The sequence below is a fragment of the Ochotona curzoniae genome, unplaced genomic scaffold, assembly GCF_017591425.1.
Source record: "Ochotona curzoniae isolate NIBS_2020 unplaced genomic scaffold, NIBS_Ocur_1.0 contig_523, whole genome shotgun sequence".
NCBI lineage: Eukaryota > Metazoa > Chordata > Mammalia > Lagomorpha > Ochotonidae > Ochotona > Ochotona curzoniae.
In genome coordinates, this window is record NW_024466459.1 from 1,252,297 (window position 1) to 1,280,189 (window position 27,893).

The following is a 27,893-nucleotide window of genomic DNA, read 5'->3' on the forward strand; positions in this document are numbered from 1 at the left end:
CAAATGACCAGGTCTGGGCACCACCAATAAACAAAAGGATTTATTTGGGAAGTTCCAAACCTGCCAGAAGTGGCACTTGCCAAACCCTGGACCCACCCACCCTCCCAAGTACCCCAAGGACAGCAGGGATCCCCCCAGACACCTCCTGCCCTTCACCATTTGCACACCCGCCCTCCCCCCTCCAGGAGGTGTCACCTCCCCAGCCCGCTGGTGTCCTAGGAGATGATGGCGGCTGGAGCCGCTTGCATAGATTGAAGAAAGAGAATGAGGAGGCACCAAATAGGGCTCCCTGAAAACCCCCAACATACCCCTGTACAAAAAAAGTGGCTCCCACATAGAAAATCCTGCTCCCAAATAGTGCAAATACCCAGAGAAAAGGAGAAAAACCGGCAACAAGGCTGGGCTTATAGGAATGGCCAAGAACTTTGGTTTCAGGAGGTTAGGAAGAGTCTGGGCTGTGCCTCGTCTTCCTCGCCTGGCTCCCTCCGCAGAGCCAGCTCTTGCTCACCCTGGGGTGGGGGCCTGTAAACATGCAAACCCAGCGCCTTTGGTTCCTAAAGGTCTCAATTACATCAAAGCACAGCCTCCAGTGGTCCCACGAGGCCTGCCTGTAGGGGCAGGGGAGGTACCTATGAACCCGGCTAAAGCCAACATGGAAAGGAAGGAATAAGGCTTTGGAAACCAAGCAACAAGGAATCCTACCACTATGCTTATGAAACTAAAGCTGGGGAGTAGAGTGCTAGCAGACACCCCTCACCCCGTCTGCAGTCCCGGCTGGGACCTGCTGGCTGGTCCCCTTCTGAGCTCCAGGCCTGGGCAGAAGGATGCAGTCCCTGAGCAGTTAGGTCAAGCGGATGCCCAGCACCTGTTCCAGTTCCTGCCGCCGCTGCTGCACCTGGAGAGAGAAGAGACCATGGCTCAGGCCTCTGATGTTCACAAGCAAAGAAGGGTCAGTGTGGTAGTGCCTCACCTTGGCAAAGATGTGCCGCCCCACTGCCTCCTGGGCCCAGGGCTGGTGGTAGAAAGCAGCTCGTCTCTCCTCCTCAGGATTGCCGATCACATCGGTGATGATCTGCAAGGAATCCGGAGGAAAGCCACAGCGTTGGCATCACTCTCAGCCTGCCCCATGGGGTGGGAGTCATCCCAAGCTTCACATGGGCTACCCCTCAGAAAACAGGACTACACCTTGAGGTCCCGGCGCTGGGAACGCAGCCACTCCTGGATGAAGTCCTGGGGGTCAGTGCTGAAGCTGAGCATGAAATCCCTCTGGGTCTTCAGCTGGTTGATAGACTCGATGGTCTCGTGGATCTGGGAAGAGGAATGCCCGTGTCATGTGGCCCTCACCTTTGGGGCTCTGTTCCCATAGGACAGTCCCAAAGTTCAAGGTGCTGTAAGCACAGAGGGGCCTGACAGCTGCCTGCTCCCAGAGGCCCACCTTGACATCCAGGGAGGCAATCTCCTGCTGATTGGTGGTGGAAGCCAGGAAGTTGCTCATCTGGGCTTTGAGTGGGTCATCCACCTCCACATCGATGTCATAACAGGCTGTCTTCTTCTGGTCGTTAGGATCCACACTGTGGATGCACAGGGAGGAAGGAAAGTTCAGGGCTGTATCTGCCCACCTGGATCAGCCAGGGGGATCCAGAGTGGATCCCATCGACGCTCTTGGGGGCCCAAGAAACCTGTCCCTTCCCTGTGGCTTCAGATCTGGGTAAGATTACTGCTCTTGGAGGAGTCTCTCCACCCCCACCTTCCCTTTACCTAATGACGTGGTTGATGACAATGGGATCTGGATGCTGCAGCAGCCCGGCCAGCTTCATGGGGATCTCAGAGAAACGGAGTCGGCCACAACTGAAGATCTGGAGAGAGTACCGAGGTTTGGTAATGCCCGGGGCCTTGGCCAGGACTCAGTTCTAAGACTGGTGGGACTGTAGGGCAGCAGCAGGAGACAGGGCAGCATCTTGCTAACCTGGCGGAAGTAACGGTTGCAATTGATGTACTCGCGCTCGTGCCCGTCCTGCAGCTGGTTGTGTTTGATGTAAAGCCACAGGGCCTGCATGATGGCAGCCCTTGTCTGGGTGTGCACGCCTAGCAGCCTCGCCAGTCGGGGATCCAATTTGTACTGTGGAGGCTAGAGACGGAACAGAGTAAGGGGGAGGCCTTTAACAAGACAGGGTCAAGGTGGGTCTGAGGCACCTGCTTCCCTCCCCTCCCCCATCCCCAAGGCCCAGCTTTGATTCGGGCGTCTGTCACCTGGTGATCCAGCATGAGCAAGAGGGTGCACTTCACATTGAGGTCTCCGGGCCGCTTCACCTGGAAGCCATCTGTCTCCTGGGTGGTGGGCATACGGTGCCACTGGGAGGGGAACAAAGCATACCCACAAGGGGTGGTCACAGATAAATACCTAGACCTGTAATGGCACCAAGGCCATGGCGACCCAGCTGGCATGCCATCTTGCTCTCTCAACTTTAGGTTCATGCTCACCTCCACCAGGTGGTTGTCAGGCCCATACAGCTCCTTGTCCAACTCAATGACAAGGCTCTTGAAGAATGAAGAAAACTTCCTCTTCTGTTTGCTAGGCTGGGCATGAAGGAGGGTATAAGAAGGGTGTTGCTGGTTCTCCGACTAAACTAGGCCAACTGCCCTGTGGAGCTCTGTTCTATCCTGCAGCTCAGGGCACTGAGGACTTCAGGGCCCACAGCGGGGCAGCCAGACTGGCAGAGTGGGCAGCAGAACACAGCGGAGGCAGCAAGACAGCACCTGCTCACTAACAAGGGACTGCTGCCCACGCGGAAGCTACTGTAACAATCACGCAAACCAACCCCCAATGCCAGAGCCGTGCCCTCTCCTTTATGACAAGGCTTCTCCGAGACCCCAAGTGTCTATAACCAGGTTTAACCCACCCTCAGCCCAGCTCTCCTCCCTTCCTTCCAAACTCACATCATCCAGCAGTTTTCCTTCTACTCGTAGTTCCCAGGAAGCCACCTTGTCCCCTGCAGGGGTTCCCCCAGGGGTTCCTGCAGTTCCCCCACTATCGCCTTCTGCCTTGCTGGGACTGAATGTATTGGAAATGTAGATGCGAAGCTTTCGCTTTTGCTAAAAAGAAAGGCAATCAGTTAGAGGTGGACCAGCATGATAGAAAACAACGCTGTCCAGTCTTCCCTTCTAAATGCATTCAACATTGAGCACAGCGGGCCACAGCAAAAGTAGTAAATCCCAGCCACAGAGCCAACATATACAGACACATATGTGTGACAGACATATCATGGCACTAGCAAGCCAATCAGACACCTCTTACTTTAAATGACACCCAGACATCCATCACAGTCCCCAAAAGATCCAGCCTCCTGCAAGGCCTTCACCATGCAGAGGACTGTTCTAGATTATTTAAAAAGAGGTTCATTGAAAAATGGAGAAAGGAACTAAGCTTTCCTAACCTCCAATCTAGTGGCTTTCAAACTTTCAACCATGATGCATAAGCTTTACACTTTAAATCATGACCCAGGATTCACATATATGAAAATTTCTGAATTTGATGACGTAATATGCCAAGTGCTTCCTGGTATTTTTCTATTTTATATCCATTTAAAACATGCTGGTCCCAACACGCAGAGTTCCTGCACCTGAGAAACCTGTTCTTGGCCTGACCCCGACCCTGGTGTGGCCCCTGGCAGAAATGGCGCGAAGCAGTGGGGCTAGCTCTACCTACCGTCAGAGGCTTCTTGATGGCCTCCTGGATCTCCATGCGCTTCCGGGCGATGGTCTGGTCCAGCTTCCGCTCAAAAGCCAGGAGATCCATGTATGCCTGAGACTCTGGGACGAGCTCCCGGATCTGGCAAAGGGGCAGAAATTAACCGGTCTACTTCCACCCCAGCTCTGGCGCCTTCCTCTTGCTGCCCACCCCCCACCCCCAGGCTTGGGGCAGTTGTTCTCCCCTCCCTGACACTCCCACTCACTCGCTGAGGTAGAACCTTATCTGCCATCTTCCTCCTCTTTAACCTGGGAGGACAGAAACCCAGTTAGGGGCGCAGTGCTTCCCATTCCCAGGATCCCCCCCACCTCAAGAATTCTTCCTCCATCATCCAAGCTCTTGGGACAGAAGGAAGCCCTGGTTACCCCTCAAGCTGGCTAGACAGGCTGAGAAAAATGGTGGGTCTTACCCTCGGCGCTGGGCAGGCATTGGGGGCTGGGCCTGGGGCACGAGCAGGCGTTTTCGGAATGGATCCATCATGGTGGGGGGCATGCCTGGACGCAGTGGAGCAGCTGTGCCAAATGGGGAGCCAGTTGGGGGTCCCACCTGTAAGCCAGCCATGGGCATCCGGCTCCCGGGTGACATGCCCGGCCGCTGGGGGAAGTGAGACAGTGGGAGTGTATAGGTCAGTGGTGGACTGCTGCGTGGCCAGTAGCTCAGGCCATCCATTCTCCCTCCAGCTAGCCTAGGCCCGATCAGCACACACAGCCCCACTGGAGTGCCAGGAACAAAGGGAAGCAGGGAAGCCGGTGCTTGAGTGCAGGGCGTAAACCACACCTGCCCGCTCCTCCCACCTCGTAGTCCTGCCAGCAAATGAGCAGACAGGAGGCTGGGGGTGGGAGGAACCTGCTGGCAGAGGCCTGGGGATGGGGTGGGGGGGGTGGAGGAGGGCTCTCCAGGGCCACCTCCTAGCCCTGGCATGCTGTGCCCACTTGCTGTAACCAGCCAGCTCTGGCACACAGTAGACCCTCAGCCTCCCACCAAGCACTTCCTTCCTTCTCTGAACCCATTTTAAGGGCCAAGTACAGCACCACCAGCAGCTTGGGGGTACAGTCACAGCAGGTATAAGCAGGTTGACAAGGCAGAGCCCTGATGCCCACTTAAGAGAGAGAAGCAGCCGGTGAGCTGGTAAGCCTGTCAGCCAGCAGCACCCCAGGGAGTCACCTGCAACAGGATGGGCTGGACATGGCCCAGCTGGGGGGGGGAGCCTCTGGCAGACATAGCTCACAGACCATCTGGTCACCATATGGCCTTACCCACAGCCCAGAACTGGACTCCTCTCTTGCTTCCCTACCATCACGCCCAGAGCACTGTGCCAGGAGACCCCAAAAGGGAATCTTTGGCCCTAGGGAGGCCTGTGGGAGTGAGAGCAGCTGGCATTTTGTGCTCTAGGCACTACCTGGCAGCCAGGACTGGCTAGAGTTCAACTTAACCCTAGTAAGCCCAAGCTAGAGGATGGGTAGGATTGTCCTGGATGCAGGGGTTGGAGCAGCAGCAGGAAGCTAGGAGACAGGGGATGCCTGCAGAAGGCTTTCCACCTAAGGCCCAGCTCCCTGCTGTTTTTGTGGCGCCCCTCAGGGAATACCTCTGCCCCCAACCCTCTTCTTCGCAAGCCCTCTTCTTCGCAGCAGCTGCTGGCAAGGCCTGTTTAGCAGCTCAGCCTTGCACACACTGTCCCTGGCAACTTCACAGGGCTGGCCCCAGGGCCCAGATTATGCAACGAGCACAACCAGCCAACCCAGCCAGGCTGGCTGGAGACTCTCAGGGAGTCCAGGACCCTCCCCCCACGCCCCCCTCAAAGTGGGCAGAGGAGATGCTGACCCCACCCCTCTTTCCAGCACATTCCCAACGTGCAGGGTCAGATACTTGACCAGATGCAGCAAAACACAACCCAGAGCTGTGGCGGACAAGGAGTACAGTAGGAGGGAGGCTGTTGGGGGGTGGGGGGAGGTGTCTCGGGGGCCCTAAGTCTCTCCCATCAGGAAGGGATTTGTCAGGACTGTGGAAAGTAAAGACAAAAGACAGCAATGTCTGCTTTAAAGAGTCATTGCCAGGGATTATAGGGGGAGGAAGGGAAAAAAAAAACCCTCACTGTGGCTACAGCTCTGCGCCTGGCTGCTCCATGGCCAGTCTCCAACTTTCCCAGTGCTGGAGAAGAGGGGCAAGGAGCAACTGCAGAGGCAAGCTAGGGCCCTGCGGTCCCCACAAATGCACCAGGGCATTCACCAAACCCACTCCACCACTATCACCTTAGGAAGCAGGTGCTCCAACTCCACCCCCTGCAAAAGCACAACTCAAAGAAAGGAAAAAGAAGGTTTTTAAAAGGCCAAAAATGGGGTCAGCACGATAATGCAGCAGGCTAATTATCTCTGGTGCCTGCAACCCATAAGGGTGCTGGTTCGTGACCCAGCTGCTCCACTTCCCATCCAGCTCCCTATTAGGCCTGGGAAAGCAGCAGAGGACGGCCCAAAGCCTTGGGACCCTACACCCACGTGGGAGACCAGGAGGAAGCTCCTAGTTCCCAGGTTCAGATTAGCTCAGCTCTGGCCGTTGCAAACACTTGGAGAGTGAACCAGCAGATGGAGGTTCTCTCTGTCTCTCTCTCTCCTTTCAAATAAAAATAGTAATAACAACAAAAGCAAAATTAAACACAAGCAGCCCCTAAACTCGTAGCCTCCCTCCACACTGGAAAGGGCGAGGCAGGCCTGGCTCAGCCCCCTGTGCCCCTACAATGGGCAGTGACCTAATCACCCTTCTGCCACATCAGCCTGTCCACCACCACAGGGAGGGGGAGTACAGGGCTCAGGCTGGGCCCCTGCTGAGGTGAGAGGTGAAGCCCCCTGGGACTCAGGTGCTCAATCTCCTCCCAAACCTCAGGTGGCTGGCCTGAGGGCACCAGCTGGAGGACAGACTGCTCCTCTACCCATGGAGAGAACTCCAGAACAAACCCAGCTGACAGCAGTGATCCACAACTGGAGTCTTACTCTGGAGGAAGGTCAGCATTTGCCTTCTTTCGGGGGCCTCCCCATCTGTATCCTGGTGCTTCGAGCTCCTGCTGGCACCCAGGGACCCTCTGTTCCCCAGATCTCAAGCCCCTTTCCGGGCAGTCACCCAAGGGGACTTGCAGAGATGCCAAGCAGGCTGTTACACATTCAGCCCAGTGGAGCTGGAGGTGAGATGGAAAGGCCCAACTTGGGGCTATCTTTTGCTCCCCCATGCCTGAGAGCCCAGGGAGGGCCAGCCGGCCAGCGTTGCCTTGCCACAAGGCCAAGGCCGCGTCCCACAAAACACTGGAGAGTCCATCCTCTTGGGGGGCTTTCCCAGGGCCACACTTCCTCTGGGCTGCATGCAAGGAAACGGGAGAGGCGTCTGTCTGTTCCAGGTCCCTCCAAGGCCATGGATCCAAGGGTTCCCAGGCCAGGTCTGAGCAAGCAGGTCCAAGTCCTGGAATCACTAATGCGAATTTCCCCTGGGGAATGGAAGAGCCCAGCTGCCTACCAGGGACCCCGAGTGCTCCCCCTTTGTTTTTCTTTCAGGGAGCAGAGGAAACTGTCTCCAAACACTTGGGGTCCTGGCAAGGTGCTGGACTTAGGGAGACTGCCAAGAAGCAAACGCAGGGCGCTGTGGCTGGAGTATGGTCTTTGCAGAATCCGGGACTAGGAAATCCTAACCCCGCTAGCAGGGCTGGGTTGAGCTCTCCCACCTCCATTGCCAGACCCAGCCCGGCTCCGCCTCTCTGTGGACTTCCAGGTGGAGCAGAATCCCCAAGGAGTCAGCGCAGGAGGTGGAGAGGCCAGCTCCTGCAGCCCCAGCCCAGCACGGTGCCACAGCTCTGCCCCTCCAGATGCCAGAGAGCAAACCCGGGCCCGACGCTGCCCAGAGTCGGCTCTTCCTGGGAGCGGTTCCTCCCTCAGGCCCGGTCACCTGACCCTGACCACTGGGAGTAGAATCTGCACCCCGTGCAAAGGCCAGAACCCCCTAGTCCCAACCTCAGCCTTTCTGGGCCGTGGGAAGCCAGGCCGCCTGCCTCATTAGCAGCAGCTGGGAGCCATCTCAGACAAGCTACGACCCTGCCAGCTCCCAGCGAGAGAAAAACCAAAACAAAAAAACAGGGCGGACTTGGAACAGCAGCAAGGCGACTGCAGAGTAACCCTGGTCGTTGCCTTAGTGGCAGCCTGGACCAAAACTTGCTCATCACGTGCCAGGACCCTGGACACTAGGTTGCCCGCTCCACGCGACCGCAACTCCATCTCTCAGTTCCTCAGAGCGTCCGTGCCAAGGCAGCCGTCTCGATGCTTCAAGCCACCGCCGCAGGGTACCCCCTCGCCCAGCTCTCCCCGCGCCGCCTCCGCCATAACCGAGCTGCGGCCGGAGCGCCCCCGGCCTGGCCCTGCCCCCGGCTCGGTCCTCCGCCGAGTCCCGTGCTCTCGGCCCAGGAGGCTCAACCCCACCCGAAGCCCTCCCAACGCCGTCTGCCCGGGGCGCCCTCGCGGCGTCGCGCGCCCGGTCCTCCTCACCTGGTACGGCGCCACGGGACCCGCAGGGCCCATAGGGCGGAAGGCGGCGGCCCCGGGGCCCCCCACGCCTCCAGCCGGGCCCGGTCCCCTGAGCGCCGGTCCCGGCAGCATGCCGGGTGCCCCTTGGGGTGGTGGCGCCCCCAGGGCCGCTGCCACGGCCCCGCCGCCAGGGCTCAGCGGGGGCAGCGGGAACCCGCCCGCGCCACGGCCCGACATCGCTGCGTCCCGTCCCGCGCGGGGGTTGCGATCGGGGCTCCCGGCCCCGGACTCGGCGCTCTAGGGCTCCGCGATCCGGGACTTTTCCGCTCTTAATTCCGGGTTCCGGGGTCTGCGGATCCGGGTTCCGGGATTTCCTAACCCAAGTTCGCGAGGCCGGCTATGGGGCCAGGGCCCGACCCCGATTCCGCTCCTGCCCGGGAGATTCCGGATCCGGGATCGACTCGCGGGCCCGCCTGCCGCCCCCGGCCTCGGAGGGAGGACCGCGGATCCTTACTCTCGGCCCGGCCCGGCACTAGACTCCGCCCCTACCCGGCAGGCTAGTGCGAGAGTGCCTCCGCCAATCCCGCCCTCGCGAGACCCACCCCGGGCAGGCACCGCCCCCTAACCGCCGGCCGCTGGGCACTTGCCGCAGCCCCAGGGCCCGCCCTTCGCCGAGGCGGGAACCCAAGTGAGGGCGGAAGTGCCGAGGGAAACGCAGGGTCAGGAGTCGAAGGTCAGATAGGCTCCTTCGGCGTCTATATTGGGTTAGTTGCTGGTCTACACGGCCTGCTGCGGGTTCTTCCCAAGGACCAGCATAGCAAATGACACAGAATGCACCCGGGGCTCTCAGTAACGCAGATGGTGACTCAGTAAAGCCGGGGCTAATCCTCCATTTGCGACGCCGGCATCCCTTAGGCGCACCGGTTCGGTACCCAGCTGCTCCACTTCGAGCTCCCTGGTTGTGGCCTGGGGAGGCAGTAGAGGACAGGACGGTCCAAATCCTTGGGATGCTGCACCCGCCTGGGAGGCCAGGGGAAAGCTCCTGCTTCCTGACTTCCGATTCGCTCAGTTTTGGCCGTGGAGGCCATTGGGGAGTGAATTTTAAAGAAAAACAGTGAAATCAAGGGCAGGTGTTGGGCAGGCGGTTAACATACCATTTGGGACTCTCATGCCATGTTGTATTTCTAAGGTTCTAGTCTGGGTTTGGTTTCCAACTTCCTGCTCATGTGCATCCTCAGTGGTGATGGTGTGGGGAACAACTAGCCGGAAGCCTGTCCTCCATGGGAAAGACAATGAACTGAGTTCCGGGTCGAGCTTTGATTGCCCCAGTTCTGGCCATTGCAGGCATTTAGGCATGGGAATGTTAGCATATGCTCTGTCAACTAAAACAAATAAAATTTACTTTGTAGAGAGCAGTCACCTGTAGCTCACTCCATTGTTTAAAAAACAAGTTTCAGGCCCAGTGTAATGGCTCAGTGGCTAAGTCCTCGCCTTGCACATGCCAGGATCCCATGTGGGCACTGGTCGTGTCCTGGCTGCTCTACTTCCATCCAGCTCCTGTTTATGACCTAGAAAAGTACAGGATGGCCTAAAGCCTTGGGACCCTGCACCCGTGTGGGAGATTTGGAGGAAGCTCCTGGCTCCTGGCTTTGGATCAGCTCAGCCCCAGCTGTTGTGGCCACATGGGGAGTGAACTAGCTATGGAGAATCTCTCATTTTATCTCTTCTCTGTAAATCTGCCTTTCCAATAAAAATTTTAAAATCTTAAAAACAAAGAAAGAAAACAAGATTTTTGGCCGGTGTCATGACTTAATTGGTTAGTCCTTTCCTTCAAGTGCTGGGATCCTATATGGACACTGGTTCATGTCCTGGTTGCTCCACTTCCAATCCAGCTGCCTGCTTATGGCCTAAGAAATCAGTGGAAGAAGGCTCAAGTCCTTGAGACCCTGTATCCACATGGAAGACCTGAAAGAAGCTCCTTGCTTCAAACCAGTTAAGCCATTTGGGAAGTAAACCAGTGGATGGAAGATCTTTTTCTCATTTTTCTGTAAATCTTCCTTTCCAAAAAAAACAAATAAATCTTTAAAAAAAAAAAAGGTAATGTGAATTTTCCATCCACATTTTTATGACCCTTTCAACTTCTTAAAGCCTGTAAATTTTATGACACACCATTCGATAAATTAAACATTCATGAAAACATTTCCATGAAAATAAAATAAAGCCTCATTAATTAAAACTTCCCAGAATATTTCCATGTCATTAAAAACCAGCTCCTACACTAGCACAAAGGGTCTTCTGAAAATTCATAGACAAATGTGTTATGACAAAAGCATGCATGGATTAAAAGCATTTGGTACTGAAATGAAGTTATTTAATTTCATTATTCTGCAAACTTTCTGAAGTGTTCTTAAAATTACTGGAAATTTTATGAAGGGATGTAAAATGTATCTATTTTGGAGGGCTTGTATCAGAAGACTTCCCCACTTTGTCCTTTTTTAATATACATGTGTTTAAATTTTTATTTGTTTGAAATTGACGAAGAGAGACAGAGATCTCTTCCACCTGCTGGTTCACTGTCCAACTCCAACAACAGCCAAGACTTTAGAAAGCCAAAGTCAAGAGTCAGGAATTCCATCTGGATCTCCCACGTCGGTGGCAGGGATCCCAGGAACTGAACCATATTGCTGCCTCCCAGGGTGTGCAGGAGCAGGAAGCTGGGTTCAAAGTGGAGTCGGGATGCAAACCAAGGCACTTTGACATGAGATGCAAGTATCCCAAGTGGTGCCTTAACCGCTGTGTCACAACACCAGTTCTCCTCAATTTGCCCACTGGAGGTTGAGATGAATTGAGAGCATGTCTCCCACAAACCTGGTTTCTCTATTTTGTCTGTTCTCCCCTTCTAAAGTAGGGATAGAGATGATGAACAGTTGTATCCGCCAGCAGGGGGTGGTAGTGATATCTTCTCTGGACAAATACAATCACTGTCATCACCTCTGGAGACAGGGGTGGAGAAACAAAACGAAAGCAATTAGAAGGCTGAAGTCACAAGGCTGAGAGTCTTCAGGGTTAGTATTTGGCACAACGGTTAAGATGCACTGGCAATGCATTTACACCTAGTATCAAAACGATAGGATCTGAGTCCAAGTTTTGCTCTAGATTCCAACTCCTGCTATTTTGTCTCCTGGAGTGGAGAGTGGGCAGAGCAGGGGATGACTCAAGTACTTGGATCCATGTCACCCACTTGAGAGACAGGAACCGAATTCTGCTTTTTGGCTTTGGCCTGGCCCAGCCCTGGCTATGGCAGGCATCTGAGGGAGTGAACCAGTAGATGGAAAATTGTAGCCTCTTGCTCTTTACCTTTCAAATAAAATGTTAATAAAATAATTAAAAAAAAAAGCCAGGGCCAGCACCATGATGCAGTAGCTTAAGTCTCCACTTACAGCACCAACACTTCATATGGATACTGGTTTGAGTTCTAGCTGCTCCACTTTCTGACAGCTCCCTATTAATGTGCCTGGGAAAGCACCAAAAATGACAGGGACACCCACGTGGGAGACGTGGAAGAAGCTCCTGGCTTCAGACCTGCCTACCTCCAGCCACTGCAGTTATTCAGGGAGTGAACCAGTAGATTTCTCCCTCCTTCTCTCCTTTCTGTAAATCTTCCTTTCTAATAAAAATAAGTAAGTTTGCTTTTTTTTTTTTTAAGGAACTGGAAAGCAAAATTGCCAACAACATTAATAACTCCCCTGCCTGCCACCCCCCATTTAGAGTAATGAGGAATCTGTAAACCTATTCTCTTACCCACAGACGGGGTTAATGGTGAAGCCATAACAGACAATAGAGAAGTTCTTGACTGTAAGCAAGAACACAGCTGAGGTCACCAGCCCCTCACTGCACCTGCCTGGTGTCCTATGGCCTGTATGTTCAGTCCATGACAAGCTCCTCCCCCAGGCAGGGAGTGTAGCATTATCCTGAGGAAAGTTCAGTGTAAGTCACAAACATCTCATTCAGACTGATTCCTTGCTCTTTGTCGCCTCTTTGTGGTGGTCTGCACCTCCCCCACCCACACCCCGCCACCTTTGAGTGCAGTGTTGCAGGTTGAGCTTTCTGCTAGAACATTTTCTGGAAAACAAGTTCCAGAGTTCAGATGCTCTGCCTGTGTTCCAGGGCACACTCTTGGTCACAGAACTAGACATGAACAAAACGGCTCCTGGTGCCTGAGTAGACCCACCAGACTGATCCGAGACTTACTTTTGGTTCATCATGATACCCAAAGGGCATCCCACTTGACGGTACATCAGTAGCCATCCTCCAACTTACGACACAGGGAGAAGCTGGTTCTGCTAACTGAGCACCCTCAAGGGTCTTGCCATAGCCTTGTTTGCCTCTACATATGAAATTCCATCACCCAGTTTGGTCCAGTCACGTCCCTCTTGACCCCAATCCCGGAAATCCCTAAGCCCCTTTCTGCACATGGGGAATGACTTGGTTCCTACCTCAGATCCCACTGCTGAGCTGCCTGGTGAGAATTAAGGCTCTGTTTCTCCAACAACGTGGTTCCTGGTGTTTGTTCCTTGTGCACATATGGAGCCTTTCTTGGCCCCGCCAGAGCAATAATGACATCAGTGTTTCGCTTGAGGGTAGTTCTGTTAAGTGGTATAGTGTGTGCACACAATTGTCCTACTCAGAAAAATCTCTCAAATCCTCCATTCTTCAGAGAAAAGATCTCTTTGAAGTCAGAGTTAGAGAGAGAGAGAGAGAGAGATCTTCAAGCTGTTGGTTCATTGTCCATATGACTGCAACAGCCAGGGCTAGACGAGGCTGAAGTGAATCTAGGAGCTTCATCTGGGTCTTCCATTCCCATGCAGGAGCCCAAGTTCTTGGGCCATCTTCTGCTGCTTTTCCCAGGCCATCAGCAGGGAGCCATCAAATACCCACATTTTATTGCACCAAGGAACTCACCCCAGGGCTCATGGTCTGGCCAATAACAAGCTAAACCAAACACAACAAGAACAGAATGCTGACATGAATAACCCAATTTGAACTCAGAGCAAAATTTTGAGGAATGACCCTCAAGAGACATCGGAGGAGCCTGCACCATGGCATACAAGGTTAAGCCTTCTCCTGCAGTACTGGCATTCTCTATGGGCACTGGTTCAGATCGTGGCTGCTCCATTTCCAATCCAGCTCACTGCTAATGGCCCAGAAAAGCAGCAGAGGATGGCCCAAGGGCTCGGGCCCCTGCACCCATGTCTAGCCTAGTCCTGGCTGTTTTGGTTATCAGGGGAATAAACCACAGAATGAAAAACCTCTGTCTCAGACTCTTCTTCTCTCTCTGTAACTCTGCCTGTAAAGTCAAAATGGGGAAATCTTTTGAAAAGAAGATGTCACAAGACGTTTGACAGGAAAGTTGAGGAAACGGATCACTGAGAAGATGCAACAGTGGGAGGTTTGTTTGCTCATTCTCATCTGGCTTTGCCCTAACTCTGGGAAGTCAAGCAGGCGTGCAGGCATGCCCAGCGGGAAACATGATGGGGAGGCGAGAGCCCAAGCGTCTGACTTGCATGGAGGGCTGGCACTGCGGTCCAGTGGCTTAAGTCAGTGCCTACAATGCCAGGATTGTGTGTGCCAAACGCTGCCTGTGGAAAAAAATATTGACCAAGTCCCCGTCCTCCCTTCCACCCCAAAATGAAAAACAAAACCTTTTCTAAGCCTGTCTAACTACAAACGAAACCTTTTCTAACCACACTAAGCAAGTGGTTCTGGGAGATTTCTGAAAAAGTAACCGATGGAGGCCTAACTCCACACAACGCCCACCGACAAGGCGGGAAAGTGGCTGGCACGTGCAGATCCCTGCAAACGGATGTGTCACGTGTTCGGGCAGCACCACACAACCGGGCAAGCGGGGAGGACAGCCTCTTTCTTCTTTAATAGAACCACTATTTTCTGCTACAGCACGGTTTCCCTTTACATACGCTTAGTTTTACATAATAGTGATAACCTCCAGTCAAGTTGGTGCTTTCTGTCGAGTAGGATACAGGCTCCCCCGGCCTCTTCTTCCCGGCAGTCCCACCCCTGCTGGTTTAGATTTTTGAGCCCCCCCAACTTGTCTCAGCCAATCCGACTAAGAGCTTGCGCGTACGTCAGGCGTTTCTAGGCAGGTTAGGACATCCTCTGGCCCGCCATCTGACAGTGCCCACCTAACGGTCTGCGAGGTCCAATGTGTGGTGGACGCCAGAGAGCGAAGCTGGCGAGGCGAAGGATCAGCTGGAGGAGCGGTGGCCGGGGCAGCGAGGGGCAGCCCTGCGAAGGAGAGCGGCGTCCGAATGGCCACTGCCCGGTGAGGCCGAAGTTTCTCCTCAGGCTTTCCTGTCAGGTCTGCGCCGTCCTGGCTCAGGGGAAGCCGAATGTCTTCACCGCTTAGTGGGCCGGACAATACGAGGAGCGCCCGTTGGAGTTTTTCTTCCCTCCCGCCCCCACCCCGGCGTCCCCGTTAGATTAAGCAAAATTTTAATTTTTGATGATGCTTACGTAGTTGATCAGGGTGGGAAGGATCAGGGGTTAGGGGAAAGGGGGTGAGACCTTTGTTCCCAAATTTTGTCTTCTTCCTGTATCTGGGGGGAGGGGAGAGATAAGGGGAGAAGCCACACCCAGCCTTCCAACTGCCCCAAGTACTCAGGGATGGGGACGGACCACCTGCTATCGACCCAGGGTCTACGGTGTGGAGCAGGGTCTGATGGTTCTGCTCAAGTGGTCTTGATAGTTTGAAAATGCTGTCAATCTTGCCAATCCAAGGATGAGGAAATTAGCCAGGCCCAGGATGCCTACCAGCTATTAGCTGCTTTTCTCCCAGCAGTGTTAACACGTGCCTAGGGTTCCTCATGTTTATCTGAACTCATCTATTGCCTCCCTCATCAGTGCTGATTGCCCACAAGGCCCCTCCTGGGTGCGCCGGATGCCCTCCATGGCATTCCGTGCACTGTGCTCCTGGAGCTTGCAGTCCTGGGGAGAGTTGGGTGCCCAGGACCCTCCGGAGTCAGCAGCTGAGTTTGGGCAACATGCAAAAGCCTCCACGATGCGGGGTGTGTGGATGCGGGGTGTGTGGATGCAGGGCTGAAAAGTGTTGGCTGCCATGGGCCTCACAGGCCAGGTGAATGGGATGGGGGAGAAGCACGTTTGGGGAGGAGGAAGTGAATTCTGGGCAGAGGGTGGGATGTGACTCCTGGGTAGAAACGAAGGTGAGAATCTTCACTTTGGACGCGGGGTCCGGGGCCTGCTGGACCGCGCAGCAATCCGCTGTTAGCCGCCCCCCTTAGCACCTTCCTCCTCCTGCCATCTCTCTCTCTCTCTCTCTCTCTCTCTCTCTCTCTCTCTCTCTCTCTCTCTCTCACACACACACACACACACACACACACACACGAGCACGCGCCCAAGCATTGGCTGACAACCAGATGCTCCCTTTCCAGATGGCTGCGATGCAGTCTGGAGCCAGGAACTCCGTCCAGGTCCGTCCAGGTCGCCCAGGTGGGTGGAGGTTCCAAGCCCTTAGGCCATCCTCCGCTGCCTTCCTAGGCATATGGAAAGAAGCTGGGTCAGAAGTGGAGTAGCTGGCACCACAGTGGCAGCTCCAGATTTCCATGTTCTGAGTTTAAACGTTTGTGAGGTATAGTCTACAGATTATATAAGTCAAAACGGATGTCTTTTTTAAAAAGTATATTTTTCACATTACTTTTCACACTAAGTGTTTGAGATAAAGTGTGTATTGACAGAGTGCATCTCAATTTGGACATCAATTTTTTTAAAAATTTATTTTTCTTGGGAAGGCTGATTTTTTTTTTTTAAACATGCCTGGTAACAATTTAATGTTTTCTGTAGCACAGGGTTTATATGTGGCGGCCGGTCTTACACGGACAGTCCCAGTAGTACAGGTTATTGCAAAATTTGGAAAGAGCATTGTCCTTTCCACAAGTGTTAACTCCAATGTAATATTGGGTATGCAAAGGCTGGTTAAAAACTAAAATGATAAAATATAAATTGTCCCCAATTCTTACCAACACCTAGTGGAAAGGCCCATGTTGCATGTGTTTAAGAACATCTGTCAATTAGCTCTTTGAACTGTATAAAGTTTTACTTCTCAACCTACATCTTGCTATTAATTCCATATTCTTGATAGGATGAGCAAAACTGAATTATCTCAAGAAACATTGTTATTATATTTTAGAAACAGATGGGAATTCAATTGAGTAGAAAGCTCAGGAGGCATTTTGTTCTGGGAAGATTTCATGACATGATTAATACTGAAAGGTCATGCTAAGGCTTGTGCAAGCTTCGACCTACTTAGAAACCCTAATGATCAAGTATGTGTTTCATCAATCACATAATGCCCACTTAGTTTAAAGAACAAAGTTGATACAAAACTTCATGAGTTTAACTTTTAGCAGGAGCCAAAAGCAGAAACTACAAACTTACTTAAATTAGTGTGTCTTCATAAATTAACTGAAGCCAGGAAGAATGCTGGAGTAGAATATGAGTAGCATTTAAAAAGGCAAAATCTCACCACTGGAGAGTTTCACAGGCCTTGGATTTTTAGTCTATCGTCCACTTCTGCAAGATTAGTATCCTCAGGTTTTTTGTTTTTTTCTTTTTCTTTCCTTTTGTGACACAGTTTCCCCAACCCTTCCCCATGCCCTCCCCCATATTGGATTCCTCCACATTGTTACAGTATTACAATTCATCTCCAGTCATGATTCCTTCATTGCGAGCATGTACCATGCATGGAGTCCAGCATCTTGTTGTCCAGATAAAGTCAACAGTTTCATGGGCGGCGGGGCATCCCTGGTTTGAAAGTAGAGCTGGCAGAATATCATCCCCTCCAATGAAAGGCCACAACATAACATCAACAACAATTTACAACATCATGGAGTTAATTGACATGGTATCGAGTGACCAAAATGTTACAAAATGCAAGTTCTTAACCACGTCCTGTGACTACTTCATTGACATTTCAATTTTAGTTTATATACAACAGGCCGCTATACACCTTAAAATGGTTATAGGGTACTATTCAGTTGTCTCGTGTCTGTTTTCATTTTTATATTTAACAGCTTATAGTATTGAAATGTGATTTTTTTTTTTACCGAACTTGGCGAATTTTAGGATAGTCCAAGTAGGCTTGTAACTCTAACAAGGCATAGGTTAACACTTGAGGCTCAGAACAGTTTTAGGAGGGGTGTACAGAGAAATCTTCAATATCCTAGTGAGGAGTAACTAATCTTTGTGTCCTACCTAGTAAGGTATATGTGAGTCCAAGCTGACTGTTTCCTGTCTGTTCTAAGCGTTCCTTATTGGTCTCTGTCTATCTGATCTAATTTTTGGTGGCGGGGCTCCGGAGCGACCCTGATGGTCATTTCAAGAGAGGGTGGGGATCCAAAATTGGAACTAAGTAAGGACCAAGGAAAGCTCCTCTCCCGAGTCCTGAAGGAAGTTTACAGAGAGGAGAGACAGAGAGAAAGCTCTTCCATCCAGTGGTTCACTTCCTAAGCAGTTGTAATGGCTGGAGCTCAGCTGGTCCGAAGCCAGGAGCCAGGAGCTTCTTTCGGGTCTTCCATATGGGTGTTGTCCTACAGTATTAAAACTTTTGCCACACTGTACAAAATGGTGCCTAATGTGCCACTACTAGAGTTCTTGATCTGCTGGTTGTGAGGTATGAGGGCTACCCGGATCTATCTTGGGGTGGAATCTGTAGGATGCAATGTTGTTGCAGTTCACTGAACCAGAAATGAGTTCACTCCCAGCTCAGTGCATGCTCAGTCCTGTCTCATTGCTTTATCTTCCTGCGCAAAATGGCACTTGATTCAGCTCTAGGGGGCAGACTGAGCTGTGAAATCCACCCTGTTCCCGCACTGCCCGTCTGGGAACCGCTGTTCTGTCTCTGCTCCCGGTGAAATCAAACAGACCAGCAGGATGGGCAGTTCTTTGTCTGGGCTCACCTCCTGGGTTCCCGTGAACTCCCCCCTTTCTGTCTTGTTGATGGTGGAGCTCTGGCAGCCAGTGCAGTTCAGATCGCTGCTTGTTGAATGCCACTGAGATATCAGTCACTGCGGCACCACACCGTTGTGTCCACTGCTTTCCTGTGTCTGTCAGTCTCCAGGTGCCCCTCTGCTCTCATTCTGTCCTCTTCTATTTCCTGGACTGTGCCCTCTCTACTTCATACTGGCTAATGATTCTCCATCTGTTTAAACATGTCCTTACCGTATTCTACCATCTTGATTCAGCATATCTTTTTTTTTTTTTTTAAGATTTATTAAATATATTGGAAAGGCAGATATACAGAGAGGAGGAGAGGCAGAGAGGAAGATCTTCCATCTGTTGATCTACACTCCGTGTGACCACAATGGCTGGAACAGAGCTGATCTGAAAGTAGGAGCCAGGAGCTTCCTCCAGGTTTCTCATGTGGGTGCAGGGTCCCAAGGCCATGGACCATCCTTGACTGCTTTCCCTGGCCACAGGCGGGGAGCTGGATGGGAAGTGGGGTAGCTGGGATTAGAACTGATGCCGACATGGGATCCTGGCATGTGCAAAGTGAGGACTCCAGCCACTAGGTTACTGTACTGGGCCCATATTTAGCATATTTTTAATAACAGGCTTTTCTTTTTTTTCTCTCTTTTTTTTTTTTTAAGATTTTTTTTATTGGAAAGGAGGATATACAGAGAGGAGAGACAGAGAGGAAGATCTTCCATCCGATGATTCACTCCCCAAGTGAGCGCAACGGCCGATGCTATGCCGATCCGAAGCCAGGAGCCTCTTCAGGGTCTCCCACGCGGGTGCAGGGTCCCAAAGCTTTGGGCCGTCCTCGACTGCCTTCCTGGGCCACGGGCAGGGAGCTGGAAGGGAAGCGGGGCCACCGGGATAGAACCGGCGCCCATATGGGATCCCGGGCGTGCAAGGTGAGGGCCTTAACCACTTGCGCCACCGCGCCGGGCCCACAGGCTTTTCTTGAAAAGAAATGAAAGTCCCATAGAGCTAAGTTTGGCAAAAAAAAAAAAAGGTGCCTAAGTAATGCCATTTTTGCCCAAAAAATTACAGATTAGTTTAATAAAAAGTTTTACTTTATTGCTTAAAATCCAGTTCTAAATTACTCCCAGAAAAGGTTTGAAAAATGTTGTCATCGATGGATTAAGCTTCTAGTTTTCCGAGAGAGTTATACTGGGGAGTTTAAATTTGTCCAGGCCTATTAGGCTGTGATTATATTTTGAAAAGACCGAGAAGAAACACTTCCATCCTAGCACAGAAGGTAGATTTGGGGCCCAGCACAATGGCCCCATGGCTAAAGCCTTGTCGCAGAAACATCAGGATCTCATACAGGCACCACTGTGGCCACTTTAGGAATGAACAAGCAGATGGAAGATCTTTCTCTCTGTAATTTTGCCTTTCCAATGAAACTAAATAAAATCTTTTTTTTAAAAGGTAGACTTGCATATAATTCAATGTATGAAAATACAAATATGAAATTAATAAAGTAGTTACTCATATATGTCATATCCATAATGTCCTGGGCACTGTGCTAGGTGCTGGAATACAAGATAAATTAATTATAGCTTTTTTTGTATTCAAGGGATTCCTAGGATAGTGATGATGATTACGTAAGTATACTAATTCAGCAAAGTGTACTATACTTTAATATATTCAGTTTTCAGAAATCTTGTTTGGCACAGAGTGAGTTCAAAGAGGAGATAATAAGTAAGGGATTGTGAAATGGGGCAAGCAAAACACATGGATCAGATAAATGGTGAACAGAGAAGTTAATGCTTAAGATCTAACCCAGCCCAAGTTTGCTTGGGGTACCGGGAGGCGTTCAGCCATGGATGACTGGGCGTTCGTTCCCAGCGGTCCTGGAGAGAGGCTGGAGGGAAAATTCCTCCCTGACACCAGAGAATGAGACTCCAGGAACCCTGTTCTCTTGATTCACCATTTTCCACTGGACAATGCCAGAGAAACACTGCCCAATTTCATTCTGTAAACTGCTTTCATGTTTCCATGCGAACAACCTCCAGTTAACTGCGGGATGGAGGCAAACTAGTAGAAGGAGCAATACAATACAAGCATGTTTAGGAATCCTGCTCATCAGAAATCCCCTCCTGATGTCTCATCTTTTCCCCCTCATCTTTTTGACCGTGCAAACAGATTCCAGAAGCTGTTTCAGTCCGCCCATGCTGCGGGTGTTCTTGTGGCAGCTTCTCCAGACCATATGAGGTTCCAGGACGGCTAGTAATGCTTTTGATCCTTTTTCCAGACCCATGTCTTCCTTTCTCGGCAGATTTTGACCATTCTTCTGAAGATGGAAATTCTGTTTGGTGTCTGTGTCCAGCTGGCCTCCCTCCCTCATCCAGGTAAGACTATGTGAGAGTTTGTTTAACCAGGATGTGTTGGGACACAGGGGACTGAGTTACTGAGGAAGGAACCTGGAAGTCCTGGGTGGGTGGTGGGGACACGCGTGTTCATCTCTCAGAGGGGTTCATTTGGACCCCTCTGAGAGATAACCTGTTTCTTGACACCGATGCGTCTCTGGCTTGTATTCAGAATAGATCAAGTCATAAGTCAGAGCTCCCCCTAGGAAGCAGGCCTTCCTTGCTAGGCTCCCCAACGTCCCATGTCTGTCCTGCTTTCTCAAGAATATTTTCACTTTTTGTTGCCACCTTTGGCGATAACAAACTACAACAGGGTCTTGGGAGCACAGGGCCTACAGCTCAGTTGCAAGGAGTGAGCTTTCCTGATGGCAAGATAGGCCTTTTGTGGGTAACAGTGCCGTATGGGCTGTGACACTCAGAGGGGATTGGTATTTGGGAGAAGCAGCGGGTGGTAGATGTGGGCTAGCCAGATGGACCTTCAGGGAGGCCGTCAGGAGACCACGGCACTTGACCCTCATGGGCAGCTGAAGGTCAGCTGACATCTCTCTCTGCACCTGAGACTTTTCACAAGCAGACTGGACTTGGAAAAACACTCCAAAAGCATCAGTTGCCCCATCATCAAAACCAAATGGAATGGTCTCCTTCTGGAAGAGATGGAATATTCCATGGGAAATGAGTGATGTTAGGTCAGTCATTCTCACAATCTGGTTTTGGGCTTGTTTTGTCCCTGCCATACTTCCTGGCCCCGCCTTCACAAGTTCACCATCATTCACCTGAGACAGTCACAGGTGAGTCAAGTGAAGGCCATCCTTTATCATCATTTGGGAGAACACTTGTTTTGAGGTATAGATAATCATCATCGTAGTAAAACCACTTTGGCTCAGGAGCCCAGTATCCCCTCAGCAACCTCCAGCAGCCTCTCCTGGGGAGTTTCCAAGAATTCTTGAAGTTTAGAAACAGAATGGTTTGGTTTCCTTGGCATGATTTTTTGGCAACTTACAATTTCCCAAAGTAACACTAATTACAAGATTTCTATAAAGAAGATGGGTAGCTCACTTCTCGGCTTTTGGTTAAGATTAAGTGAAAGAAGATGGGTAGAGGGAATGGAAAAATCATTTGTTCACTGAAGATCTGGTTTTGGCCCAGTCCCTTGAGCCTTTTCCTCCAGGGCCAATTCCTTATTTCCTAGCTCAGAACCAGCTGGATGAACTGTGTATTGAGTCTGAGTCTCACTGGCACTCACTAGTTTCTTTGGCATTCTGTGGTTCATTTCAGGGTTCTCAGAGGAGCTATTTGAGGTTTCCATTTGGCCAAATCAGACCCTGGTAGAGTTTGGACAACCCCTAACGGTCAACTGCAGCACCACCTGCCCAGACCCAGGCCCTGGAGGAATTGAGACCTTGTTGAAGAAGACCCAGGTGGACAAAGGGCCTCAGTGGAAGGAGTTTCTCCTGGAGGGCTTCACGGAGAATTCAGTGCTGCAGTGCTTCTTCTCTTGTGCGGGAATCCAGAAGGACTCGAGCCTTGACATTACCGTGTACAGTGAGTGGCACCGAGGGCGCAGGATGGAGGTAGGGGGCTGTGGGAAGGGCACATGCGTCTTGGTCAGGGATGAATCCACGGGCTTCTTGAGGTGAGAGATCAGGGCGTTTGATGGATTTCTGTCCACCTGTAGTGACTCCAGAGGCAGTTCTTGTCGGCTTTCCTGGGCCGGGGAAGAGGGGATGGTGGTGGTGGTCGTGTGTGTGTGTGTGTGTGTGTGTGGTTTTCTTCTGGCTTCTACATTAGTAGCGGCCCAGACAGGGCATGCAGATGTCTCTGCTTAGAGCAATGTTCAAGTACATGAAGTAACCGTTAATAATAATGACTTCCTTAAAGAAAAAAAAAATTATTTACTTATGAAAGGTAGAGTTACAGAGAGAGATCATTCATCTACTGGCTCATTCTCCAAATAGCCAGGCCGAAGCCACAGGCTGCCTCAGAGTCTCCCGCACGGGCACAGCGGCCCAAGCACTTGGGCCATCTTTTGCTGTCTTCCCCTGTCCTAGCATCAGCAGCTGGGAATCAAACCAGGGCCCTCAAGGGATGCCAGTGCTACAGGTGGCAGCCCAACCTACTATACCACAGTGTAGGCCCCTATGCTAACTTCTCAATGACTAAAAACAGAGTAAAACCAGTTCTGCATTATTTGCTACAAGTTCTTAGCATTAAGTAGGGATTGGAGAAAGGAGGGTCTTGGTGAGGCAGTTAGAGAAGTCTTCATGAAAAAGGAGGGGTTTAAATTCAGGGGACAGATGAAGAAAGCCTTTCAGGCAGTTTGAAAATAGCATCAGAAAGCATGTGACTGTAGGAACAGGTGTGATGTTTATGAAGTTAAAAACTCAAGGGACTGGCACAATGGCTCAATGGCCAAATACTTACCTTGCAAGTGCTGAGATCTCATATGGGCACTGGTTTGTGTCCTGGTTGCTCCACTTCCCATCCAGCTCCCTGCTTGTGGCCTGGGAAAGCAGCAGAGGGTGGCACAAAGCCTTGGGACCCTGCACTTGTTTGTGGGAGTCCTGGAAGTAGTTCCTGGCTTTTGGTTTCAGATTGGCTCAGTTCTGGCCATTGTGGCCATTTGGGGAGTGAACCAGTGAATGGAAGTGTTTCTCTGTGTCTCTCCTTCTCTGTAAATCTGATCTGCCTTTCCAACAAAAATCTTTTTGGAAACATCACCTTGGTAAGCTAGGGTACAGGTTTCGTGTGCTGCCAAGGAAGTCCTGAAAAGCCGCTAGTGCTCCCAAGGCACATGTTGTCAGAGAAAAGCTCTCCAGAATGGCAGTGACATCAGAGCAAGGGTGCTCTCTACTGTTGTATTTCTCATCTATGGCTCCAGCTACTTGCAATAGCAGAAGCCAACAGGCTACCTCATCCCAGCTAGGGCAGGGTGGGCAGCAAGCCAATTCCAATCAGTTAGGGACAGAACCTTCTGGTTGGTTTTATCACAGTCCTCCTGTCCCATGCCATTGCTTCCTGGAGGGGGTCGCTCGCTATCTCACCATGTCCGTCTTTTTCTCTTCAAGAGCCACCAGAGCAGGTCATCTTGGAGTTGCAGCCTGCGTGGGTGGCCGTGGATGAAGCTTTCACAGTCAAGTGCCATGTCCCCAGTGTGGCACCTCTGGAGAATCTCACCCTTACCCTTCTCCAGGGTAACCAAGAACTACACAGAAAGAACTTCTGGAGTTTGGCTCCAGCCTCCCAAGCAGCTGAGGTCGCCATCAGTGTCAGAGCGCAAAGGGAGAATGACAGGTGCAACTTCTCCTGTCGCGCAGAGCTGGACCTGAGTTCACACGGGGGCGGGCTGGTCCACGGCAGCTCAGCCCCCAAGGTGCTCCGCATCTTCGGTGAGTCAGCCCTTGGGTCAAGGCAGGAATCTTGGGCTCCTGGCCGTGGCCTCTGGGACTGGGGGGTCCTGCAGGGTCCAGGGTGGAGGCGAGGGTGTGAGCATACGGAGCTGCCCCTCTGCTTGGGCTGTGAACTCTCTCCGGAGGAGACAGACATTTTAGTCCCCCGCCCTTGCTACATCTAGGAGCCTCCAAGTACATGGTTTATTGTGGCTTTTATCTTTTTCCCCCCCCTTTTCCTCATTTCTTGGCAGAGTTCTCTCAGAGCCCCCAGATCTGGGTCTCCTCACTTCTGGAAGTTGGGATGGCAGAGACAGTGAGCTGTGAGGTGGCTGGAGTGTTTCCAGCCAGAGAAATCACATTCCACATGGCCCTGGGCGATCAGGAGCTGAATGCTGTCCTCTCCTGGGAGGGTGACACGGCCTGGGCCAACGCCACCATTCGGGCCATGGAGCCCGGCGATCAGGAGCTCTCCTGCCTCGTCGCTCTGGGTTTGATGGAACAGAAAGCCCGACAGCCGGTGCATGTCTATAGTAAGTGGGCCGCCTCACTCCTTCCCCATGTGACGGCACACACAGCCGCTGAAACCCCCGTTCATCTTTGCCACATACGATCTCAAGTGAACAGGAGACTTCACCTTTGTCATGGGTGAAAACACATCTTGCTGGTCTCACGGCGCCGCTGTAAGGCGTTGTCAGATGAGGCGTTCAGATCTCCGACACGCCCAGTGCCTCCCACTCAGCTTTTCCAGAGGAAGTAACGGTGTCCGAAGTCCTTCCTCTGAGGTCTGCCCACCAGAGGGCGCTGCTAGCAGCAAGGGTCCAGAAGTGGCTCCCAGTTTGGAGAAATGTGTGTTTTGTGTCTTTTTTTTCCTTCCAGGCTTCCCGCCACCTGTCCTGGAGATAGAAGAATCATACCCCTTGGCAGGGACAGATGTGAATGTCACCTGCTCAGGACATGTCCTGACGTCACCCAGCCCTACTCTCCGACTTCAGGGAGCCCCAGCCCGCCCTGTGCCCGGGGATCCCACCTGGCTGCTGCTCACGGCCACAGAGGAGGATGATGGCCGAAATTTCTCCTGCGAGGCCTCTTTGGAGGTGCAGGGTCGGCAGCTGATTAAAACCTCCGTGGCCCAGCTCCATGTCCTATGTGAGTAGAGGCCTGATTTTTCCGGTCAAAACAAGGATGATTTGTTTGTCATGTCTAGAGATCTTGTAGCTTCATGATCAGAATTGCCACATTTTTTCTTATTTGAAAAAATAATGCAAGGAGACCATAAAATAAAATCCAAGAGTACCTAACCCTCCCTCCCTCCCTGGAGAGGAGGAGGAAAGGGGAGTTTGGGAATAGAAGGGGGATTAAAGTGGCTGAAAAGTGTTCGCTGCAGGCTAATGACTGCAGGGAACATAGGAAGTAATTGTTGGAAAGTTTGAAAAGTAGCAAAGTCAGCCCCATCCAGCTCCTCACCTTCGAAACAAAGGTGGGAGCAGGACCACCGGGCTGACCCCTGACGGAGCAGTGTCAGCGTTTAGTCCGTCTGTAACAGTGTCCCAGAGGAGGGAGCTGACAGTCCTTCGTTGGAGGGAGTGAGCTGTGGGTGGAAGGGACAGCATTTGGATTGAGAGAAGGAAAAGGAGGTGAGGATGAGGGTGCGAGGGAGCAGGGCGTGGTGGGCTTAGCACGTTTCTGGGGGGCCTCTCTTTTGCAGATGAGCCGCGGTTAGAGGAATCCAGTTGCCCTGGCAACCAGACGTGGGTGGAAGGGCTAGAGCAGAGGCTGGCCTGTGTTCCGAAGGGCAATCCGGCTCCAGCCGTGGTGTGCACCTGGAAGGGGGTGCTCTTCCCCCCAGGTGTGCCACAGAAAGCAACCAAGAACCACACCGGCCTCTACTGCTGCACTGCCACCAACAAGCTGGGCTCCGTCAGCAAGGACATCAGGGTCCTCGTGCTAGGTGAGCTCTACCTGGTCCAGCTGGCAGTGCCCCGGGGCAGGGGCACAGGAAGAAGAAAGGGTGACTGTGTTGGGGAAGATGGGACGAGAAGTGGGAGGGGTGGGGTGGAGTGGAGTTATTAAACTTCCCAATTCTTCGTCTTTTGCGCTTGAGCAGGGTTAGAAGAAGGAGTCAGCTCCACCATCTTCATCATCATCATTGCCGCCCTGGGAGTCGGTGTAGTCACCCTCGCTCTGTACTTGAACTACCAGCCCTGCAAAATAAAGAAGAGGAAGCTGCCCTACAGGCAGCAAGCAGAGAGCCAAGAGGAGGAGGACCGGCTGCAGGTCAACCAGCCGAGCAATGTGACTGGCATCACTGTTAACTCAAAGCAGCTCCAGGACTGAGCAGGACTGCTGCCTCTGAGTTCCCGGGGAGAGAAGGGTGGCTAGAGGAGAAACAACGTGAGGTCGTGTTGCTGTCGGTGTCCCCCGTCCCAGAAAGCAATGTTCCAGGCCCCCGGGCTCTCGCTGTCCAGACCCTCGCCTTTCTCCCTGATGTTCACTCTGCCACCAGTGCTTCCATTGTCAGTATGCAGCCAGTGAGATCTCTGGCATCTTGCCAAGATAAAAAAAAAAAATTATTTCTACTTTCTCCCAAACACCAAATTAAAGAGATAATCGGAAGCAGCATAGAGCAAGTCATTTCTCATGATTTCCTGATAACGAATTTTCTTAGTCTGAAACCAGAGCTTTAAAGAGGGCAAGAACTAAACCGAAGGGTAAGAATGACAACTCTGTTTCCATACCCACCTTCTTTGGCTCCTCTGCCCTGTGGCTCTGGAATGCCACGGTCCAGAGCCGAGCTTGAAGACAACATCAAGTGTCTGTGTGTGGCTATCTAGTGGGCCCTGTGGATCAGGTAGTAACTTCCTTAGCTTAAAATTGTCAGCCCGGAGTGAAAGCTCACGCTGTTCCTTGAATCCTTACAGATTTGGGGCCCCAAGCAGCTCTCAATTCCTTTTCCTAAACCATCGTAATCATCTCCGCATGCACTGTTTTTTTACCCCACGGGTCTTTAGGTCAGAGTTTCAAATGTTTACTCACCGTTTTCACAGAGAAACCGGTGTTTTCGTCTGTCTACAAAGTGAACGTGGGGCGCGGTCCTCTTGTCCCCGTGTCCCTGTGTGATTTTGTGATTCAGCTTGTCTGAGCATGTGCGCTCATCCTTGGAGAAGGCATGAAGAATCACCAAAAACAGTTATTTTCTTCCAAATCAGTCATGAAATGTTGGAAATGTTGGTTATTGGAAAAATTAAAATGATTAATTTTGAATCAATGTATTTTCCTTTTGTGTCATTGTTGAAAGCTTTTTAAAAGTATCTTCAAAGAATTAAAAATTAAAAAAATATTTTTATCTACTTGAAGGACAGAGCAAGAGACAGACCAAGAACTTCGAGAACTGAGCATTTGGAGAAGTAAGGCAGCTGGTTTAGAAGAGCGGTACGGGGCAGCCTAAGCTGGGGGAAGCTTCTCTAGCCATTTCCGCATCAGAATCAAGAGCACCAGACAGGCACCATGCCACCCTGCAAACCCCCACCTCTGGGCCCAGTACCCTGAGGCACCGTAAATCCAAATGGGAGAAGCCTGAACGTGGGACTGCCTGCTTCCCACAGTTAGCTGGATGCTAAGCCTGCTGGGGCCTTTGCTTGGCGGAGCCCCGGGGTGCCCTGTTCACAGGCAGCCTCGTCCATCCAGCAGGTCAGCAGCCGCAGAGCTGAGGGAGGACACTGCAGTGCTGGGCCCAGACAGCTGCAGGCAGCTCCCTGTGTGGGTGTCCAGGATCGCAGGGCCCAGAGTTTAGGTTAAGCAGTCCTAGAGGCCCTCCACAGGTGGGCCAGGCTCTTGTACATTCAGAATCTCTTCC

At 51.8% G+C, this 27,893-nt stretch overlaps 2 protein-coding genes across 4 annotated transcripts; one reads left to right on the forward strand and one right to left on the reverse strand.

The window, feature by feature from the left end:
- Nucleotides 1–24: 24 nt before the first annotated feature.
- On the reverse strand, nucleotides 25–8,786 carry SMARCD2 (SWI/SNF related, matrix associated, actin dependent regulator of chromatin, subfamily d, member 2). Of its 3 annotated transcripts, XM_040989481.1 has the most exons (14): nucleotides 8,426–8,786; nucleotides 8,266–8,314; nucleotides 4,158–4,342; nucleotides 3,954–3,996; nucleotides 3,707–3,829; nucleotides 2,938–3,093; nucleotides 2,482–2,577; nucleotides 2,251–2,352; nucleotides 1,967–2,128; nucleotides 1,759–1,856; nucleotides 1,436–1,571; nucleotides 1,186–1,308; nucleotides 971–1,072; nucleotides 25–895 (listed from the first exon to the last, which is right to left on the reverse strand). In XM_040989481.1, the coding sequence occupies exons 1-14, from the start codon at nucleotides 8,479–8,481 to the stop codon at nucleotides 842–844; spliced, it is 1,485 nt and encodes a 494-aa protein (XP_040845415.1). In that variant the 5' UTR covers nucleotides 8,482–8,786; the 3' UTR covers nucleotides 25–841. The 3 variants fall into 3 exon arrangements, with proteins under 3 accessions (XP_040845415.1, XP_040845414.1, XP_040845413.1); XM_040989480.1 differs by having other exon boundaries at nucleotides 8,266–8,786; XM_040989479.1 differs by lacking the exons at nucleotides 8,266–8,314; nucleotides 8,426–8,786 and having other exon boundaries at nucleotides 4,158–6,017.
- An 11,795-nt stretch (nucleotides 8,787–20,581) lies between these two features.
- Nucleotides 20,582–27,274, forward strand: LOC121162405 (intercellular adhesion molecule 5). Its single transcript, XM_040989391.1, has 7 exons — nucleotides 20,582–20,633; nucleotides 21,927–22,193; nucleotides 23,717–24,037; nucleotides 24,292–24,570; nucleotides 24,917–25,186; nucleotides 25,746–25,988; nucleotides 26,145–27,274. Exons 1-7 carry the CDS (start codon nucleotides 20,582–20,584, stop codon nucleotides 26,372–26,374), a joined length of 1,662 nt encoding a protein of 553 aa, XP_040845325.1. The 3' UTR covers nucleotides 26,375–27,274.
- Nucleotides 27,275–27,893: the final 619 nt, after the last annotated feature.

Excerpts from the sequence above, each read along its gene's own strand:
- SMARCD2 (XM_040989479.1), bottom strand. The coding sequence starts at position 4,669 with ATGCCAGGGCTAGGAGGTGGCCCTGGAGAGCCCTCCTCCACCCCCCCC. Across the intron at positions 3,997-4,157 it reads ATGCCTGCCCAGCGCCGAGG|GTTAAAGAGGAGGAAGATGG; the intron begins GTAAGACCCACC and ends CTGTCCTCCCAG. Across the intron at positions 1,857-1,966 it reads GCAACCGTTACTTCCGCCAG|ATCTTCAGTTGTGGCCGACT; the intron begins GTTAGCAAGATG and ends TACTCTCTCCAG.
- LOC121162405 (XM_040989391.1), top strand. The coding sequence starts at position 20,582 with ATGGAAATTCTGTTTGGTGTCTGTGTCCAGCTGGCCTCCCTCCCTCAT. Across the intron at positions 25,187-25,745 it reads GGCCCAGCTCCATGTCCTAT|ATGAGCCGCGGTTAGAGGAA; the intron begins GTGAGTAGAGGC and ends TCTCTTTTGCAG. Across the intron at positions 25,989-26,144 it reads CATCAGGGTCCTCGTGCTAG|GGTTAGAAGAAGGAGTCAGC; the intron begins GTGAGCTCTACC and ends GCGCTTGAGCAG.